The sequence below is a fragment of the Anser cygnoides genome, chromosome 15, assembly GCF_040182565.1.
Source record: "Anser cygnoides isolate HZ-2024a breed goose chromosome 15, Taihu_goose_T2T_genome, whole genome shotgun sequence".
Classification (NCBI taxonomy): Eukaryota; Metazoa; Chordata; class Aves; order Anseriformes; family Anatidae; genus Anser; species Anser cygnoides.
The window spans coordinates 11,194,600-11,214,749 of NC_089887.1; the positions used below are offsets into that span (position 1 = coordinate 11,194,600).

At 45.3% G+C, this 20,150-nt stretch overlaps 1 protein-coding gene across 2 annotated transcripts; it reads left to right on the top strand.

Moving 5' to 3' along the window:
• The first annotated feature begins 1,326 nt into the window (after window positions 1-1,326).
• MPG (N-methylpurine DNA glycosylase) lies at window positions 1,327-18,531 on the top strand. Of its 2 annotated transcripts, none has more exons than XM_066977525.1 (5): window positions 1,327-1,598; window positions 6,822-6,970; window positions 7,579-7,804; window positions 10,839-11,043; window positions 18,009-18,531. In XM_066977525.1, exons 3-5 carry the CDS (start codon window positions 7,583-7,585, stop codon window positions 18,401-18,403), a joined length of 822 nt encoding a protein of 273 aa, XP_066833626.1. In that variant the 5' UTR covers window positions 1,327-1,598; window positions 6,822-6,970; window positions 7,579-7,582; the 3' UTR covers window positions 18,404-18,531. The 2 variants fall into 2 exon arrangements, with proteins under 2 accessions (XP_066833626.1, XP_066833627.1); XM_066977526.1 differs by having other exon boundaries at window positions 1,330-1,598; window positions 6,822-6,966.
• Window positions 18,532-20,150: the final 1,619 nt, after the last annotated feature.

A 20,150-nucleotide genomic window follows, 5' to 3' on the forward strand; every position in this document is an offset into this window, starting at 1 on the left:
CTCCTGATTTCTTTGCTAATAACACAAGCAACTGATTTCCCGCTGGAGCTAAATGCATTTATGCAGCTGGACAGCAGTATTTCTGCAGGGAATCCTAACTATTGTGAGCTTATTTTTGTCCAGTTTAACAAAACAAAGTCATATAGAGATCTCCAATTAAAATATTAATAACTTTAATATGTGTGTATATTTCCTGCCCTTTCTTTTCTACAGCAGTACAATATCAGTGCTATCATGCTTTACCAGAAAGTTTTAGCAACTCTTCAGTGCATTCTTGGTGTTGTTTTGAGTTACAAAGTGTATCGGTTTTTTCTTCATGTCATTTTGTGCCTCCACAAGGCCATCTTTAGCCACGCATACACCTGACCGCACCTCCAAGGCTTCTGATGTCTCCTAAAATGCTGGTGAGTAAACTAAGTTATCCTTCCCCGCAAATTTATGAATGAGACAGACACTAAGTGCTCCTTCTCTGCATGGCTGGCTCCTAACCATCTCCAAGTGACTTGGTGCTGTCCCAGCCATGGCTACCCTGGAACCCAGCAGGGCAATCAGCATTTTATTGTATAAATAGGAAATAAATACATTTTGATCAATCAGACCTTTCCTAGTACCCTTTATGCAAACACTTGTTTATGAATCCATAGCCCTGTGTATCTCCAGAAAGCGGTGAGGAAAATCTTCTTTTGACCCCGTTTTGACCATGCGCTCCATCTGGGTAAAAGCCAAAGCCAAGAATCTTCTTCTGCAGGCCAGACACTTGTTATTCAGAGAACTGAGGGAATAATTAATGCAGCTTTCTATGAAGTCAGCTTGTAACCATTCATATTCACTGGAATGTATATTCACCCCTTTATTTCATTTTTCTGGGTGTCATTAATATGAAGCAGCAACATGTCAGAAAGTCGACGTTGAAAACCAGGAAGAGTTCAAAGCAATCTGTGGTCCATAAAAGAATTACAATGAAAGATCAAGCAAGCTCAGAGAAAGGGTCGTAAATCGGTTTGATTGTGGACCATCACCATCTACACCGTGAGAAGATGGCAGAAAAAAAAATAAAAAAATAGAGGCCTTTTTAGTCCGACAAAGCAGTAAGAGCCCGGTACCTGGACACAGGAGACGGTAAGGCCAAAAATCCACGGGACATTTTACTAGTGAAGAAGTGAATGAGCGTAGCAGCATTCAGCGCAGCAGCAGCTCAATCATTTCAATCCTTAAATCAAGATTAAGAAGCAACAAACGCTTTCTCTGCGAGCGCAGCAAGAGCCCTGCCTCGCTGACTGGAGGGTGACAAAACGCAAGCGCTCTCTGGGCCTGTTCTGAAAGCCTGAACGCTTCCTCCTCGCAGCTGACAAGGCCGGAGGGAGGCCTGCGGGAACACACGCGGGCTCCAAAGCCCACCGCCTCCCCCCAGCCCCTCTCGGGTCGCCCCTCAGCAGCCCGGCCCCTCACGGCCGCGTCGGGCGGGCGGCGGCCTCACCGGGAGGCGGTGCCCGCCAGCGGCCCGGCCCAGCCCGGCTCGGCCCAGCCCGGCTCGGCCCAGCCCGGCCCGGCCCGGTGGCACCGCGGGACGGCGGCCGGCACGGCGCGGCCCCAGCCAGGTGCGTGTGCGGCGGGGCCGGGCGGGCTGGAGGCCGCTGCCGGGCCCACCCCGGGCGGGCTGCGGGGCCGTGAATTCCCCCCGGGGCCGCCTCCGCCGCAGCCGGGGCCCGGCGCCAGCGTACGCGGCCTGGAGGCGTCGGTAGGACGGGGCTGCCCTGCGAGACGTGACCGTGGTGATTGGGGTGTCCTGCGGCTTGGTGTGCGGGCAGGCCCCCGGTGCTGCTGCTGGAACGGCTCCTGCTCTGCAGGATTCCACCAGCACAAGTGGCAAACGCTTCCCGGTGTTTCTTCCCACCTATCTCCTAGAAAAAGACGCTCTTGCAGCTGTCTTCACGGTCGCCAGTGCTGTTTATTTCAGGCTTGCGTATCGAAACATCCCTTTCTAATACTATAAAAAACTATTTTCTACACTTTCTGGCTCTAAGATGTTGCAAAGACCACGTAATGAACATTGAGGGGAAAACAGCATCCCCGTTCTGTGAATGCAGTTGGGGCTGGGGCGAGAGAGGCGCGATCCGCTGATTAAATAAAGCGTGATGAAATGGACGGCAGCCTTTGGGTGCACAGGGATTTCCTGGCCTGCCACTTCTGCTCTGCAGAGCTTCCTTTGGCATTTTTGTACATAACGAAATGCACAGATAATGGAATCGGTCAGAGATGCTCCAGAGATCCTGGAAGATGGGTGATTTCACAGCTAAATGCTGGAAGGCCAACTGCTGTACAGATGTGTGCGTGCCAAAAATAAAAATAAAAAATGGTATGAATTAGACCCTATAAGGAGGGGAAATACCCAGTCTCCAGGAAATGTGCTGCTAATCTGTTTTGGAAAATGGAGGCTTTTCTAAGTAAGAATGCCGTGTTAGAATCAAGGCTACTGTGGCACGAAAGGGACCGTGTTCATGCTTTACTAGTTCATATCTATGTCTGACTCATATTTTCACGGCCTCTACAATAAGTGGGGATTTGCTAGATTACTGGAAGTGTCTTTTTATAGGAGAAACTTTAGCTTTTGTTCCTGTATTACATCATCAGATGTTTTTTGTCTCGTTGCCACTAGCAAGCTAGTTTTGTCCCATACAGCGTATGATCCAAAGCTGTGCGGGAAATTGGCCTCTCTCCTCAGATCCTTCATTGTTTACGTAGAGCCTGAAGACTTTGGGGGTTTTGAAATTGCTCATTATTGTGGTGGACATTACATCAGCTATTTATTTTAACCTGCATTTACAATTGTATCTCAACACATCATCCATTAAGGCTTTGATCGAGTGTTCTGTTTTCTTGCTTGAATTATTTAACAATGCCTGGTAGTGCAATGCAAGGTACAGACAAATATTCTCTCTCTAACTGTAAAGATTAACCCTGAATCACTAAATGTAGGAAAAGTCTGTCCTTTGGTTGAAAATTGAAGAAAGGGACTTTCTCACTAAGGAGACAGGCTCATAACATGTGCATTGAATCAGTCCCAATTTAATCTCCTAGAGCAGCATCTTAGCTGTTACTGAGTCTGTCTCATGACTGATTACGAAGTGTGGCTGTGATTCCCTCCATATGGTCTTGTTGGAGAGTTCAGGTTGAACAAAGCTTGAATACTAAGGCCTTTCTTTGAGTAGCGGACCTGAAATTTGGAGGAAATAACCTGTCCCCTGCCCCACCTGCCTGTCAAAAACTTCTCATAGGACTTCATACATTGCTCCTCTGTAAAATTGGGTATGGAGTGGGTCCTTTCTCTGAGTCTGAGCCGAGGGCTGACTTCTTAGGAGGAACTGCAAGAACCCTTTGCTTCCATGTTTATGGAGGGAATAACTCCTGGATCCTTTTGTGGGTAAATCTTTGTGTCTTATGTTTTTCTTCCTGGTCTTTAAGTTACTGTACTTCAGCAGGAACTCTTAAGTGGGACTCTTTGTGGATATTATTTGGAAGTTTAAGCATTTTAGTCATACATTTTCCTTTTTGTCAGTGCATTAATGAAGGCTTTGGAGAAATGTCTTTGGTCATCAAGTCAAACCCCCATGCCTAACTAAATTGTTTCTCATGCAATGTTAAGGTTTGGGGAAGGAATGTGTTTTCTAGGATAATTTTGTACAGTAGGTACCTAAGAGTTAAGTGCTGTATCATTTTTGAGCTCTTTGAGTATGCTTTACAAATCAAGACTGTTCTCACTGTTATCATATAGGCAGACAAAAATAACTCGTAGTTCTTGGATGATTAGCCAAATGTACTCAAAGTAGGTTTGCTACATATAATGCAGATATAAAGAAGAAAATGAACTGCAGATCAGTGTTTTGTGGCCTCTCTAAATGCCGCTTGGTAATGCCTTGGTTAACTTAGATCTCAGGAGGCTGAGCTAGCTAACATCCATTGTCAATATTGTATTTAACTTTTTTGCTTTCATTTAAACTCCAAGTTTGGCACTCAGTTAAAAACAGTTAGAACTTGGGGGGGGGGGGGGGCAAAAATCAGAATGAAACAAATGTCTGAAGAAAGTCAGCCTGTCATAAACGCTTCATGCAGATAGGGAAGAGGGTGTGAGTAAATGGGCAGCCCTGGCGATGAGGGGATGTCAGCACTGGAGTGCCGCAGGGATGTGCTGTGCAACCTTTCCTAAAGGACCTGTAAGTGGTGCAGGGCTCTGACTGTTAAGTGTTTCCAGATGGCTTAACATTAATGGCTGCTCAATTGCAAATGTAAACTGATTCATGTGGGTGCGGGTGCAGAGTCGTAATTTCACACACAAAATGAGTGAGCTTTTGGAGCCTTAATGACTAATTCTGTGAAGCTTTCTTCATCAGTAAGGAAGACAAGTCGTATTTCACATCTCAGCAAAAGAGAAATTACACTGAAGGTCTCTTTGTATATGCGGTGTGCCAGCCCCTTGAAAACTGTGTGCACTGGTACCCTTACCTCAGAAGGAGCATGGTGGAACTGGGCGTAGTCAGAAGGCAGTGGTGAGGTTGCTTGTAGCCATGGACTGAACTGGGTAACAGAACTGAGGAGGTGGGTTAAGACTCCTGTGTCGCTTTATCATGTTGTCCTTTTTACCTTTCCTGGGATGAACATCTTGATCTTCTCCTTCCCACCTTGCCTACGTTTCTGTGCATGTATACACATGTGCTTAACGACTTGTAGCTAGTTTGGTTACAATGGGATTAGTAAAAAGTGTTGAACCCGCAGCTGATTCTTACTTGAGGCACACGATATAGAAGTATAACTTGTTTACTATACCGGCAAGAAAATCTAGATGGAAATAAAGAGTTGTGGGATTTGTCTGTAGACTTGCATTAAGAAGAGATGGTGTCTCTTACTTCCCGAGTGAATAGGGCTTGGGTACTTGATATGCACTGTCTTCTGCAGTGTGCTTTTTCATTTGGCAAGAAGGGACGTGTTTCAAGCAACATTCTTTGTAGAAAATGTAGGTAGGCTTTGAGGCGTAGAGTTTTTTGTTTCATATCTTGGTATGAACGAGCAGGGAGACAGCGGGTACACTGGGGGTTTCCTGGGTTTCTGGAATGGTATTGCATTCCCTTCAGTCTGGGTTTTTGCTCTTAATGAAATCACGTTTTGTAGGCTCTGCGTTTCTCATGACTGTGAAGCTGTTTCTAATGAGAGCTGAAGATGCTGAGGTCTGTGTGAGATCAGCCTATAGCAATGAAATTACAAGTGCCCTTGGGCTGCCCGTGTAACATGTCCGTGAGAGCACTTCCAGCTTTTAAGAATTACTTAACTGGAAAGGCAATAGGTGCCAGGCAACCCAGATCCTGTTTCTGATGTTGCATTCCATAAAAGCGCAACTTTCCAACTGAGTTAGTGCTCCACACAAATTGGCCACGTTTTCAGTGTGTCTTCGCGTATTGCTGGTGATCCAGAAGTTCCAGTTAACGCTGTCAGAAGAGTCTGGGGGTAGTCTCCAGTGTGAAGCATTCCTTTGATTGACTCTTTAGAAGTTAGCCTGATATGGGGAAGTATTCCTCCTTCTGAAGTATTCTTCCTTCTGAAGGAAGGGTCCTTCACGCAACCCCTTTTCCCATCCACATCCTCCTTTCTAGGCAGGACTCATGTTTGCAAAGGCCAACAGGCAATTTTGTCTGAGGGAGGTGGGTGACTTCTAATACAGTTTTCAAGAATTGATACAAAGTGAAAGCCATGGTCCAGAGCAGAATGCTTGGCGTGGAGTTGGCCATTCTATGCCAGGTCTCTAACATCACTGAATTATTGCCGTAAAGAATTAGATGTTCAGGAAGAAACAAACGTACCATCTTTTTGCAAGTCATGGCATTGTGATTTTCTTTCTGTGTATCTTTATATGCATGTGTCTCTACTTCTGCAGTAGAAAATAACAGTACCAGGGAACGGCACTTGTGATTCTTTGTTGTTTCAGTGCAGTTAAAGGAAACTGTTGCTGATGTCTTTGTGAAAAATATCAAAGCAAGCTACAGATCTTTTTTGATGGCAAAAGGTTTTGTAGGCTTTTTTAAAAGCTCCTGATCTAGTGAAGAATGAGCGGCAGCAGTTTAACTATGTACATGCTTCCCTTGCAGATTCAGCTGTGTGTAGGTCTCTTGTGATTTCCACTTACATAGGATGTTGAACTCTTGCTTTTTTCCCTTGTGTCTAGATGTGGTTGAATTTTAGCATTGGTGAGGCATCTTTTAAAACCTGATGTCATTGCAGTCTCTTATAAGACTCCCTTTTTGAGGCTGACACTTTCCAAATTTAACGCGAGGGGGGGAATTTTTTTAAAGTTTGGTTTCAGCTTTTTGTGTATCCGGTATTGTTGGAGTACAGGAAAAGTGCATTTTTTTCCCACTGTTTTCTTAGCCTTTTTATATAAAAAAGGCTAAATAAAGAGCATTTCCAAAAGTGACAATGTCCCAGCTGGGAGATTGGCTTTTGCTAGACCCTGAGAAGAAATAGAAAACTGTTAAGTTGTTCCTGAGTAAATGATGCTTTGTTGGTATTATGACCTACAGCTCCAAAATCTCTTAGCCTGCCTGGGAGGTTCTGAGAGTCCAGTAAGAACCAAGAGCAGCATACATAACTCCCCAAAAACAGCTCACTTCTGTGCTGTGCTCTGCAGATGTTCCTGCAGGAAAATAGCTCCAGCCAAAGCTAGCTGGAGTCACGGCGCTAATCCATCGCCCCCAGCTCCCACATCACGCTGTTAGCCAACATAGGTTTCAAAGAGCTTTACAGAGTGAATAAATAACTTTGTTCTTCTTTGACAGGTATAAGGACTGCCGCACAGAAAAAGAAACTAACTTTTGAATCTCGCGTAGTAAATTGGTGACAAATCTAAAAGAACAATTTTGTCCTATGTAGTTGTCACAAATACATACTGTAGGCTGGAACAGACTGCTCTTCGTCTCTTTGGTAGGTGAGTTTAAAGCTTATTTTGTGAAGGTCTTAATAGAAACATTTTTACAGCATGATAAACAAGTTTGATGCTATGACTGTAAATAGGGCATCTCCCATCTCAAATGTTCTGTGCCCTGTGGAGACTTAGATTGTTATCCACTTACATTACTGTATAAAATGATTGATACATCACTTCTCTGAACTTTCTAACTTGGCACAATATTCAGGGTGTTTGTTTTGTATTCTTTTTTGTCTGCTTAACAGATTATTTCCTTTTTTGGAGAACTAACATAGTACTGCTTCATATTTATTTTCAAGTTCGGAATTTCCTAACCTAAAAGCAAACATATTTTTACTGCTACGTGGAACTGAGTTATTTTCTATCTGGAGTCTTTACAAGATGAAAACTCAAACTGCCATTTTCTATTTGTGTATCAGCAGAGCCCAGTATTTGCTTAACCTGATGTAGACCCGGCTAAATATGTCACCTGCGTCTGTAGTTTGCCTAAGTTGTCTAACCTTTCAGATTCATTGTTGTGGAGAGATGTGTAAAAATAAGAGTTTGTGGACATGAGTTACTTTTAAATAAGCTTTACATCTCTAATTATGTTTGTATCTATTTTCTAGAACTATGCCAAGAAAAAGAAAGCTGTTGGCTGAATTAAGTGCTCTCCAAAGCAACTCCAGCATCCCTCCCTCTGATGCTTTGGAGAACCTGAACACCACTCCTGATGGGGACTCTTCTCCAAAAAGCAGCAAATATTTTGCAACAGAGAAGAAAAAGTCTTTCCAGCTAGAAGCAGATTTTTTCAGCCAGCCCTGTATTAGTCTGGCCAAATCCTTTCTAGGACAGGTAAGACATGAACACAGATTACTGTGCTGAAGCATGTGCTAGCTAATAATTTAGTGTAAAAGGATGAAATTATTTTTCTGCAATTTGACCCTAGGGCTTTTCTATTTTAGGAATACTGTTCTCCTCATTTTTTCTCTTGTAAAGTTTAGGAAATTAAAGACTAGTAGCTAAATCTGTTTTGGATGAAGACATAAAGGTATTCCTTTATTTGTTTTTGGCTCCTGCTTTGCCCACTGGAAAGTAATGCTGCGCAGTCAACATAATTTTCTCCTCTACCTCCACTTTATATCTTAAGATGCTAATAGCATGCCAGCTCCTTGGCCTTTCTTGACCAATATCCACTGTCATAGGGTACTGGAATATTCCATTCTCACCTGGAAGTACACTATGAGAGTTGTGTCTCGCACTATCTACTTTTATTTTTGCTGTTCTGCTTAACTCAGTATTGTCAGTAGAGATGGGGAGCTTGCTAACAATCACCTTACCCAGATTATTAACACAAATACGTGAGGCAACATAAGCCCTAGCATGGAGGCCTCTGGGATTCCACAGTCCCACAGTTAAACTCTGACCTGTTATTCCTACCTGTTGTTTCTGAGTTTTCAAGTAATTGTTCATGAAAATACCTTCTACTTTATCCCACTGCAGAAATTTTGAGGAATTTGTGGACCTTGCTGAAAGCCTTTGGAAATCAGAGTACGGGAGATTAAGTGTGTCTCTTCTGCTCAGCAAGTCCTTCAGAAAACCCTCCAGCTCTCTTTATGGGAGGGAGTTCCTTCCTATAAAAAGTTCCAGTCTGGGACCTCCTAAACACAACTGCAAAATGTATTTTTAGTTTTACTGCTACAATCTTATCTGAGACTTTTTTTTAATATACCTTTATTATCTGTAGGTGAACTCTCTGGGTTCTCATTGGTTTAGATAACTTCAGGAATTTGTTCCACTAACTGTTGTTTTTGGCATGTATTGCTGTGTCTAGCTTTGGTTTTATTTTTGAAGGATACTGTCTTGCTTGTAATTAATGCCTTTGCTCTGCTGGTTTTTTAACCCTGCTGGGTTTTTTTTTGTTCTTTCTCAGCTTTTCTCTCAGACGTCATGATGTGTATTTGCTCTTTATAGACTTCCTGCTAGAGGCTTGCCTTTCCTGCTTTGGCCTTTGGCTGCCTCTTTTAAGTTCTTCCTAACAAGCTTCCTCATTTTATGTAGTTTCCCCTTTTTGCTGGTAAGCAATACTGTAATAGATTATTTTTAGACCTGAAAGCTTGTGGAAGGACACTGAACTCCATACTTCATGGCTGAAAGTTCAACAAATTGAACAATTTCGTGAAAGTTTTTTTTCAGAGATGAGCCTTTGAAGGACACTTTGCATTTTGCTCTGGATCACTTTGAGAGTTTATGTACCAACATTTGTTGGTATCTAAAAAATATGGTCTGTGGCCAACCCTACTGTGGTATTTTCTTAGTCTATATGAAGATACCTGAAGTTTTCTTGTACTAGTGCATTTTTTTGTTGTCGTAATGATTCCAACATCCTCATGCATTCTGTTGCCCCAGGCAGATGATATTTTAGTCCCAATTCCATACTTATCCTATTTAAGCCTAGAATTACAAACCAGGCAAATTCTGTGTTAATTTTAGATTTTCTTTAAAGTATAACTTTCAGTCTCCCATGATGTAATCTATGGTTTCATTTTGATATAATTGTAACTGCATTGGTAGCTTAGTGTTTACTTTCATTATCTTTGCTCTACCAGATTTTGGAGGTGCCTGGTTTGTTAGCATTACTTATTATTTTAAACTGTTACAACTGTAAATAGTTTGTCTGAAGAGTGAGGGAAATGCCTGCATACTCTTAAAATTGTAACTTTGCCATTGCACTTCATCATATTGAAAGAGAAATTTGGCCATGTGGGTGTGCTTTTGGGGTGTTCACGGACACCGGTGCTTTTCTGAAGTCACTGTTGTTCACAAAAACAATAAAATGTTGTTTTCAATTATTTGGGAACTGCTGTAGGGAAAATGTGATATATAGGAGTTGCAACATTTAAGACAGACTTCTGGAGCATCTGTACTGGATCAGGTCAACAACTGCATTAACAATCCAGGAAAAAAATCTATTAGGAAGTATGCTTTGTTTCTTGCAAGTCATTTCTGAATTGCCGGTTTTTAAGTATGGAAGCACAGAACATGTTATAATTAGACCGATGAGACCATAGTGCGGTATATTATAAACACACATTAAGTAAAAAAAAAAAAAAAAAGTTTAGAAATCAGGTCAAACAACAAAAAAAATGTTGTACAGAGTTTAGTGTTTATTTTTCTAGAGAATCTTTTCACTGTTGTGGTTGTGTTTTTCCCCATCTACTTTGTTTTATTTAAGGAGGTAGCAGCAGTGAGGAACACACTGCAATAACAAAGATCCTTTGTTGTCTGCCTGAAGCCACTTTCCAGCTCTCCTGCAATTGCCCTCTCCATGGTGTAGAAAATAACCAAAGTATCAATAGTACTTCTGTCTCTATGGTCATTAGGGCTTTTTTGAAACACCTCTAGGAGAGAGAGACTATCCAATCACAGTAGTTATTTAATTATGCTACTGTCATATTTCTTCTGATTGAAGGAATACATATTTGTGGTACTTCAGAGTTGATATTAGTGGTGCTTTTTTGCCTTAAACCTCTAGCTCTCCTGCTGGGTTGAGGTGGAGAATACAGAAAATAACCACAAAAGAAGCTCTGTGGGCTGTGGAGATTGCTGATTTGTTGTATATATGGCCATAAATTTGTTCTGTATGATACTGTAACATCTAGACCCTCCAAGCATTTTGCTGAGTGAATGACAGGTAGAAATTTCTTGTATTGGGATGTGGCCCAGACAGTAGAAACTGAAGGAGTTCTTATTAGCTTACAGACTGACCTCATGGAGGTAGAGGAGAGTAGGTTGTACCATCGTGCCCTTTTTTCTGACTTGCTTCCGCAATCCTTGTGCTGTGGTTGTTTTGTACAGGGGGTTGCTAACTGATGCCCTCTGATTTCAGATTTTAGTTCGCCGACTTCCTGACGGCAGGGAGCTCTGGGGGAGGATCGTTGAAACAGAAGCCTATCTGGGTGGGGAAGATGAAGCTTCCCACTCGAAAGGTGGGAAGCAAACTCAGCGAAACGCAGCGATGTTCATGAAACCAGGAACCCTGTACGTGTATCAGATCTATGGGATTTACTTCTGCGTGAATGTCTCCAGCCAAGGTAAGCTGAGGCTGAAAGAGATTTAATGCCTACAGCATGGGTCTGATATTTCAATCTACATTTGCTGTGTTGCAGTCACTCATGAGTTCCCTATGGACTCTGTGAAGGCAATGACTTGTTGTCATAACCTTTCCTTGGGACCTCAGTTTTGCCATTGTAAACGGTTTGTAGCTGTGGCCGGTGTGTTAGCTTCAGATGCTACAAGCAGGGCCCATCTCTGGCTATGCAGTGACCAGCCAGATGGGGTTTTTGTCCCAGCTGCAAGCTCTGTGGCTGTTCAGATGCAAAAATAAAGACCAAGGGCTGGAAGGGAATCTTGACAGGATGGAGCTTTCAGTTTTGATGACCAGAGCTGCTGCCTTAGTCATGTGAGTCCGTGAGCTTTGTTCCTTGAAGGTGGTGATGTCTAAGTGTAAGCAAGTAGTCACTGTAGGACCATTTTAGCTGCTTTGCTGTATCTTAAGGAGAAAAAAAAAAACTGGAAAAAAAACAGGCTGTTATGGGATCTTTAATCTTCTATTATTCTCAAGATAATAAAAGCCCTAATCAAACGATTCTCCTTTTAACAAGCAGGTGTTGCTTGTAGACCTTTTTTTGCTTTACTTACAAATGACAGTGTTTGCCTTGGAATAAAGTTATTGGTTAATTAGACACCTTGAAATGGCAGCATGTATTTCTTAAACACTTTGTTTGAAAAATCTCAAAAACTTTTTTTTCACCATTGCAAAGATAGATCTTAAAAACGAAAACAAACAAACAAAAAACCTTGCTTGTATATTCCTAACTGGAAAGCAAGTGCTGTCACAGTGACCGTTAATCCTCAGGTTTTGGCCTTTGGGCAGGAGCCAAGCAGAAAAACAGTGCCAGGTAATACTGTGGGGGAAGAGCCTGACTTCCTAAATGGAAGTCTGGAGTCTGATGGATGAACACGTGAATTTCATTACGGTGTCTCTGCCAAATCTGTTCAGATAATGAAAGAAGGTTTTTTTGTTCAGGATGGGGTTCTTAGTGTATGAAATATTAGGAATAATAATTTTTATTTAAAAAAAAAAAAAGATGCTTAGCCTTTGAATTCTAAAAGATTTCTTTGAAATCTGTGCTTTTGGAAATTTTCCCTTATATACCTATGTTTAGTTTTGTAGCACAACAGTCAATGAGCTCGCTGTTTTGATGGAACTAGTTCAGAGATTTTTGTTACACACTTGTTTATTCTTCATTAGGCTGTCATACCCGCAGCTATGCTGACGCAAAGCACGGCTTTCACTACTGACTTTGTCAGGAAGATGCTGAAGTAAACAGCATGGCTGTACGTTTCTTATGGCACGGGATGCATCCGCAGTTACTCCTTCAGTTTATCTGCCCATGTGCAGATGTGTTGAAAGAAAGAATTTGGGGGAAGATTTGTACCTGAGATGCTTTTCCCATCTTACCATAGATAGAGAAGATGCTTGTCCTGTATTTTAGCCTGAAGGAAGGCTTCTGTAGTGGCATTTATGCACCTGGGCAGAAGGCAAAAACAAACAAACAAACAAACAAAAAACCACCACAAATTCAGGATGGTGGATCAACTTGCTTTATATGAGTAACATATAAAGGGGTTTACATGTGGCAATACTACATGGTATTGCTGGGGGCAGCAAATTGGAACAATGGAGAAGTGGAAAGGTGTTTTTTGGATTCCCTGGTATCTGCAAACATGCACAAATTGATCCCACCTTAAGCCATTTCAATTTTGACCTGGATGCATGTTAGCAAAGTTCACACTGAATGACGTGAGAATTGGCAGAAAGCCTGAGGCTGGTTTCGGGAGAAATCAGTTCTTTCCTTGGCTGCCATCTTACACCACAGTAAAGCACAGAACAGTGTCAGGGTACTTGTTCCTGCCTGTTTCCAAATAAATATCTTTCCCCTGACTTCCACTCCTTCCCCCCCCGCCCCAAGATGGAGCTAACTTTTCAGTACAGGGAATGCTCCAGGTCTGCCTAGAGCCTGGCTGGGGGAATACCAGGTGACTTCTTTCACAGGGAGTGAAACTTCAGGCAGTCCCTCTGGGGTCCCTTTGCTTTTTCTGTGATTATGGCTAACAAAGAATTTATATCCCTCTTCCTAAATAGCTCCAAGCCACACCTTTAAAAGTTAGGCTGTTTGGAAATTTGAAGATTCAGGAGAGCTCTTAGCTTTATTTTTAGTTTCTTACGTTATTTGTGTTGCATTAGGACATTCTCCCATGTGTGTGACCAGACATTTTGTTCCCTAAGCAATGCCCAAGACAGTGGGTCTCTGCACTAAAGCAGAGAGAGAACTTGTATGAAGCAAAAAGATCTGTTAGTAAGTTATTACCTGTCTCTGCCAGGATCTTCCTGTGCTTTAAAAAGAAATGAACTCAGCCTCTGTCTGCTCTGCAGCCCTGATATGGTGCTGTGGGGACACAGAGTCTGAGATGACGAAGTGTAAGAACGGGCCCTGGAAGTATTTGTGTTCCCTGTCTGTTCTCGGGCACCACAGCTATCAGAGCCCTTGCTCTAGAAATGATTTTTCTCCCTTTGAATGTCAGCCGTTACTGCACGATGACTTTTGCGTCATCAATTATTCGTTTAGGCCTGTTTTGCTATGGGAAGTTGACTGTGAGGTCAGACGGGAAGCTTTTGACGGTGACCGAGGCCTTCACGTGAGTTTTCTGTACTCTTCAGGGTTGGGGTGCAGGAGGAAATGCCCAGCAGATTTTGCTTTGCAGCCCTAGGTTTGCTGCCCCAGCAGTGCCCTGCTTTGCTCTGTCAGATCGGGTGGCCACGTGTACCAGCTGTAGTAGCGTGATCTGGCCCTCACGCTGGAAACGCCTGTTCTGTATCCAGAATTCTGTTGTCTCAACCCCTGCTTTTCCCCAGCATTTCTGTGCCCCTGCTGAGACCTTGTATTGCCGTAACTGTGCCGGCTCAGGTCAAAAGGACCAGTTTTGCACTGCTGGCAAGCCCTTGTGCTGCTTCCGCAGCAGGGTCCTGATGAGGAAGGGGCGTGTTTCAAGAGAGCCACTGGCTGCTGTCCTGCCGCGGCTCAGCTTCTTGAACTGAGCGGCCAGAGCACTGATTTGGAGCTGTTAGCTTAATGAAAGCAGCTGTACTTTCACTGGAGGAAGATCAAAGCGCCCTGCTCTCTGTGTCGCCTGTGTTTTGCTACCTTCTTGGCATAGCTGCTGCACAGGGCTGTCCCGGACACAGGCGCTGTGGGGACCAGGCAAGCAGCACAGGTTGGACTGTTGCAGCAGACAACAGCTAAACTCTGACTTGAATTGTGCAGGCAGCTTTTTGTTTCTTAATCAGCTCAGGATCTAAGACAATGCCATATGTGCAAGGCTTTATATGCCTCTCCTCCGTGCTGCCCTCTGCATACCTCCTCAAGAATGAGGTATTTGGCTCTTGAGCCTCTCGCTCTTTAAAGCTCCCTTTTTTTTCATATGTAGCCTTGTAGCATTGTCTGTTTTCATACCAGTTGGGATAAACATCTTCTGGTTTTTGTATTTGGTTTATTCTACACTTTAAGCTCAGCAGTGTCACTCAGGGATAGGAAGAGGTGTGTCACCGGTAGAGCTGTGCTGCCGGAGGTGTGTGGTAGAGCAGCTACAAAAGCAAGTTTTACTGCAAGACCCACCACCACCGTAGTGTCCTCAGCAGTATGTCCTCAGCCCAGCGTGATGCCGCCGACAGATGGCAAAAACACTTCAGCTGTAGCATGTTGCCTCGCCACGCTGAGGCGGGAAGTTGAGGCTGTTTGTGTATTCAGCCAAGTCCACTTGGCTGTGTTTTTGTGTTCATAAAGCCATAACGAGCTGAAGGGTGGTCTCGTGATTTTTGTCACAGAGGAAGGGGAAATCTTTGTGTACATCACCGAGATAAAGCTGAATCGTGGGACTACACTGGAAGAGTCCTTTCCCATTACTGTGTCAGGACTGATACTGCCTGAAGCAATGGAGTGCATCACTGCATGGTGTTTTTGGAGAAATCATAAAAGATAGAGGAAGAAAAGTTTATAGAAAAATATAACCAATGTCCTTCAACGTGCATGAATCCTACCGTGAATCTTGGCAACAGCAGAATAATCTTAGTACAAAGAGCCGTCTCAAGGGCTAAGAGGGATGCTGGGCTTCCCTCGCTTCAGGAAGACAATAAATGCCAGTCACGCTTCTCTTTGACTTTGCTGTGATTTTTTTTCTCAGGCATTTGCCAATGTGAGCATTTTGCTGCCAGATCTGAAATAATCTCTTGTAAAATCAGGATCCTGATGATTTTCTACCCGGGTGCAGGGTCACACAGTGTGGACTTCTTCCTAACTTTTGGGTCCTAGACCAGGACTTTGAAGGAAGTGCTTTGAGAGCAGTGAGTCAGATGGGTGGAGAGAGGAGAAAATGTCTCTACAGCAGCCAGGAGCTGTTTCCAAGAATGAGAGCTGGAGTTGATCCAGGGAGGGAGAAGCAAGCTGCAGAGCGCGGGTGTGGGACTTCATTATCATTTCATGATTTCTAGCTGCCCAGGGAGAGAATTGGCCTCTGCATTGCTGCTAGATCCCAGCTTTTGGCTCTAAACTCTGCTCGGTACATGAAGTGACTCTGTGAGGCACGGGAGGTAAATACACTGCCTCTGGACTGGAGCAGAGGACCCAAGCTGCGCTGCTGCCGATGGCGTGGTGGTGGCAGTGTCTGTGTCAGGCTGCTGCTGAAGCCAGGTGACCCCAAGAGCTCACAGTGGCAGGCTGCAGGAAGGGAAGAAGGAAGGCTCGAGCACTCTGGCAGGCAGGAGGTGAGCCAGAAGGATTCAGCAACTATTTGGTAGTTAAAGTAAAACTTCTGATATGCAAATACACTCAGGCGGTCCTGAACGTCAGCCCATGGGCTGGGAGGGTAGAGAAAGTAGTAGCTCATCAAGGCATCCCTGCACTCATATCCTGCCTGGTGACTCTTCCTAAAGCTCTCGTGGTGTTGCTCTCACACTCAGGGGCTGCTGGCTCAGAGCAGAGAGGGGTCTGTGTTGCACACAGCTACAAAGAGTTGGAAAACTTCCTAGTGGAAATGCACAAAGAGCAGCCAGAGACAAGTGCCCGGTACACCCTGCCACTGCTGTGCGGATGCTCTGGAGCACCTGGAGTTTCTCTGAGGGCTTGTCTTTCTTCACATGAGCTCCCAAGGACTTGCTTTAATTCACATGTAACCACAGTTTCCACTTACATTTATGATGGATGAAGGCAAGTAGTGTAATTAGCAGCTCCTCGGAATCCGACAGTTGTTCCTGGTGAGTGAGACAGCATCCCAACATGAAGGATGTTTCTGTCTGCATGGATGAAAAGCAGAATTAGGACATGGAGCATGTTCTTAAAAATCTAAAATGAGCTTTGAGCTCTAAATCACTGTCATACAGGGAAGCAGCTTTTGGCTGCTAGATTAGCATCAATCCCCTTCCTTAGAGAAGGGAGTGTTTGGAAGCAGATTGCGGACAGCTGTTGGAATTGAGTCTGTTTATTTCACTGAGCTGCACTGAGGGCGGTGGGGGTTCTGTGCAGGTTCAAGGCAAGAGGCACACCTTGCAAAAGCAAGAAATCAGGCCTTCAGTTTATAGGTTCATTGGGAACCCAGGAGAGTAGTTTATTGTGGGACTTGTACAAAATATGAGAGGGATTCTATTTTTGGAAACCGCAGGTCCCTAGGGATCTGGTGGGCTACAGAAGAGCCTTTGCCAGGCTTGAGCATGGCTCCAGATGTTTGAGGCTGGAGAGGGAGAGGAGATTCTTGTGGAGCAGCATCACCAGAGCGCAGATGCTGGAGAGGAGGAATGTCGTGGGCGGCCCCAGCACAACGGGTGCTGTGTGGGGCAGCACACAGATCGCATTGCCAGGCTCTCAGCTCGCCCACTCAAGGTCATGAGAAGACCTTCCCTGCTCCCCAGTGGAAAATATCAAGGAAGTATTTATGACCCACTTAGGCTGGATATCCTCCTTGCAGGGGAATTTCTCTGCTCGGTGCTGTATCTTTGCTTCACTGTCACCAAAATGAGGGGGAGCAGCTGGTCACAATGGCTATGGGGAGCTGGAGTTTCCAAAGGCTCCTGACAGGGTGATAAATCACATTTGAGAAGAGAATGGCAGCTTTCTTCCCTTCTCGTCGCAGATGGGCCATCTCTGCAGAAGGGATGCTCCCAGGGCCATGCTTCCTGCAGCCAGAGATGGTGCAGCCCCTGCCTGCCCCAGGACCCCATCCTGTGAGAGCTTCCCTGGCACAAGGATTCAGATCGGACTGCTCTGTAGCCCTGCAGTTACCCAAAGCCACGTTGGTGCCACCCACACCTCAGACGGGGTACTGGCACTGGTAACGCCTCCATCCCAAGCTCCCTCAGCGGTAGCCCAGACAGCGGCTGCTCCCAGTGCCTGCCGCCGCTTGCCAGGAGGCTTTGTCCAGCCTAACTCCACAAGCTGTCTCTTTCTGTTGGCAGCATCCACACTCATTCCTCCTCTCCTTTGTTAGCTAGCGATCTTATAATCAGAGTTTATTATAAATCCACTGGGTTTGGGAGCAGCTTCAGATAGTTATGCCAAAACTGAACCATATGTGTATTTATTCCCGAACATTGTGCTGACATAAGAAAAACCTCTTGCCCTCTGGCAAGCCTTGGAGCAGCAGCAAGACCTGCGAACATCAAGAAGTGGGGGTTAAGGAAGAGCAAATCAGCTCTGATGAATCAAGGACACAGAGTTATGGGACTCCAGGTATTCAGAATAGGGAAGGCAATGTGCTGACCATGGGTTAGCAGCTGACTTGGGGCCGTGACAGCCTGGGAGAAGTGCAGGCCCTGTGGCTGGTGCCGCAGGCGATTCCCTGCTCCCTAAGGCTTAGAACTGAGGTGCTTCCACTGGCCTTGGGGCTCAGTGCGGAGATGCTCCTGAGAAACAACCCGGTACTAACATGTGGTTCTTGTTCTGCACAGGGGAAGGGGCTGCTGTCTTACTTCGTTCTTTGGAGCCTCTTCGGGGTTTAGATGTGATGCGAGAGCTGCGCAGTGCTTCAAGGAAAGGACCTGCAAAGCCACTGAAGGACTGGCAGCTGTGTAATGGGCCCTCCAAGCTCTGCCAAGCATTTGGGATTGATAAGGCTTTTGACCAAAGGGACCTGACTCAAGATGCAGCCATCTGGATGGTACCTGGACATGAACTACCAGGGGAGCAGGATGTGGTAGCCACAACCAGGATTGGTGTTGGCAACAGGGGAGAATGGTCACACAAACCTCTCAGGTTTTATTTACGAGGAAACAAATTTGTAAGTGTTGTAGACAAGAAAAGAGAGAGAGAGATGGCAGTACTGGGACCCTCCTCTTGCAGCTGATGAGTCTTGCGAGTGTGCCACCAACCAGGACTTGATCTGTGCTCTGTATGAAAGCCTCAAGCTACGTTGTGGCAGCAGCAAGGCCAGCTTGTAGGTTTTTAACAATAAACGTACTTTATCACAATGAAGACAGCAAGGTGGAATTTTATTTGGGGGGTGCAGATGGGCATGGCTCTCCCAGCCAAAATGGAGGTTGGTTTTGAGCACTGAAGGCCTTGTGAACAGAGCCAGGCTCTGGTAAGGTGGCTGACTGGTGAAGGCTCGCGATGCTGGCCTGCTGTGCTGCTGCCCAGTAGAGGCTTCCCACTTGGCTTCTTCCGGGGAATAGCCAACAGACTGGATGGCAGCAGGGCTGACAGGAGGGATGAGAGAGCTGTGTTTGAGCAGCCTGGAGGAGCGGAGGTAAAAGAGGAATCTTACTGTCGCCTACAACTACCTAGTGGGAGGCTGTAGAGAAGGCAGAGCCAGAGTTCGGTCAGAGGTACACAGGGGCAGGATGAGAGGTAATGAGCACAAGCTAGAAAACAGGAAATTCTCATTAGCTACATGGAAAACTTTTTTGCCATGAGGGTGGTCAAACACTGGAACAGGAGCCCAGAGAAGCTGTGAGCAATCTGTCCTGGGAGGCATTCAAACCTCCTCTAGACAAGCTCCTGCGTGACCTGACCTGACGCATTTTCTTTGAGCAGAGATTTGGACAAGAGCCCCTGTTCAATCTACCCCAGTCTATAAAGTCCATCTTTTTTTGTTTATGTTTTCCTGTTGCTTTTGAGACCATTTCAAATCTTATGAGTATGTGAGCCTGAACACAGAGAAAGCACCGATGCTGAGGTTTCTGCTTCGCAGCACTGCAGCCTGCCATGAGGTACGGTGTGTGGGGGTGTGTGGAGGGGGCACTTAGGATTCAGGGCAAAACCCACGGAGCTGCAGCCCTGCTGGCAGTTTGCCTTGGAGATATGGCACCAAGCCATGCAGCCAGGCCAAACGGTTGCTTGGGTCTCAGGATTTAGTGGCCACCAGCCAGTGTTAGGAACCTCTGTGCCACAGCTTTTCTGCAACTTCCCCCACGGAGCGCTGCACCCTGCCTTACCGTGACATGACCGCGGTGTGGGAGGGCGAGGGAGCGCTGTGCTGCACTTCCCCTTTAGGTCCGTTGTTCACCTGTGTCCCTGGGCTTGGGCCAAGGTGACCACATCCCGTCAGTGACGCGTGGCACTTGGCTTCATCTAGCAGTCTGTGTCAGCATCATCCCTATGACCACAGATGGAGATGACAGGGATTCCTCTCCACCTTTAGGATTCATGTGCAAGAAAAAGTTCAATTTTCCAACCTCCCCCCCATCACCTGAGAAGACTCTTGTCCTGCTCCTCCAAAGGGGCTTCGTTATGTCCAGCTCATTAACACCCTGTGATGCATTTGCTGGGGACTGGATGAGCCACGGGGCCCTGCAGCAACGTTGTGCTGATTTTAGCTCAGGCATCGCTTTTGTCCTTCTGTAACATCCTTGCTTGCAGCTGCAGGGGAAGACGCACAAAAGGGACTGGAATGAAGTAGCTGCCATTGGGTATCCAGCACGCTGTGGGCCCTGTGCTCCCTCGGTGCAGCTGCGCCTTGCCGGTGGTGGATATCTTGGGCAAGGCATTTTTCACCCCGCTGTGTGGGCAAGTGAAGCCGCTCTCACAGTCCTGCAGCTCTGGGGAAAAGTTCAAGCTTGTGTGTGTGGTCCGTGTGGTATAGGGGAAGGTCT

What these genes read in the sequence shown, in the direction of transcription:
- MPG (XM_066977525.1), top strand. Translation starts at nt 7,583, where the DNA reads ATGCCAAGAAAAAGAAAGCTGTTGGCTGAATTAAGTGCTCTCCAAAGC. An exon ending in CCAAATCCTTTCTAGGACAG is followed by an intron (nt 7,805 to 10,838) that starts GTAAGACATGAA and finishes CTCTGATTTCAG; the next exon opens with ATTTTAGTTCGCCGACTTCC. An exon ending in CGTGAATGTCTCCAGCCAAG is followed by an intron (nt 11,044 to 18,008) that starts GTAAGCTGAGGC and finishes TGTTCTGCACAG; the next exon opens with GGGAAGGGGCTGCTGTCTTA.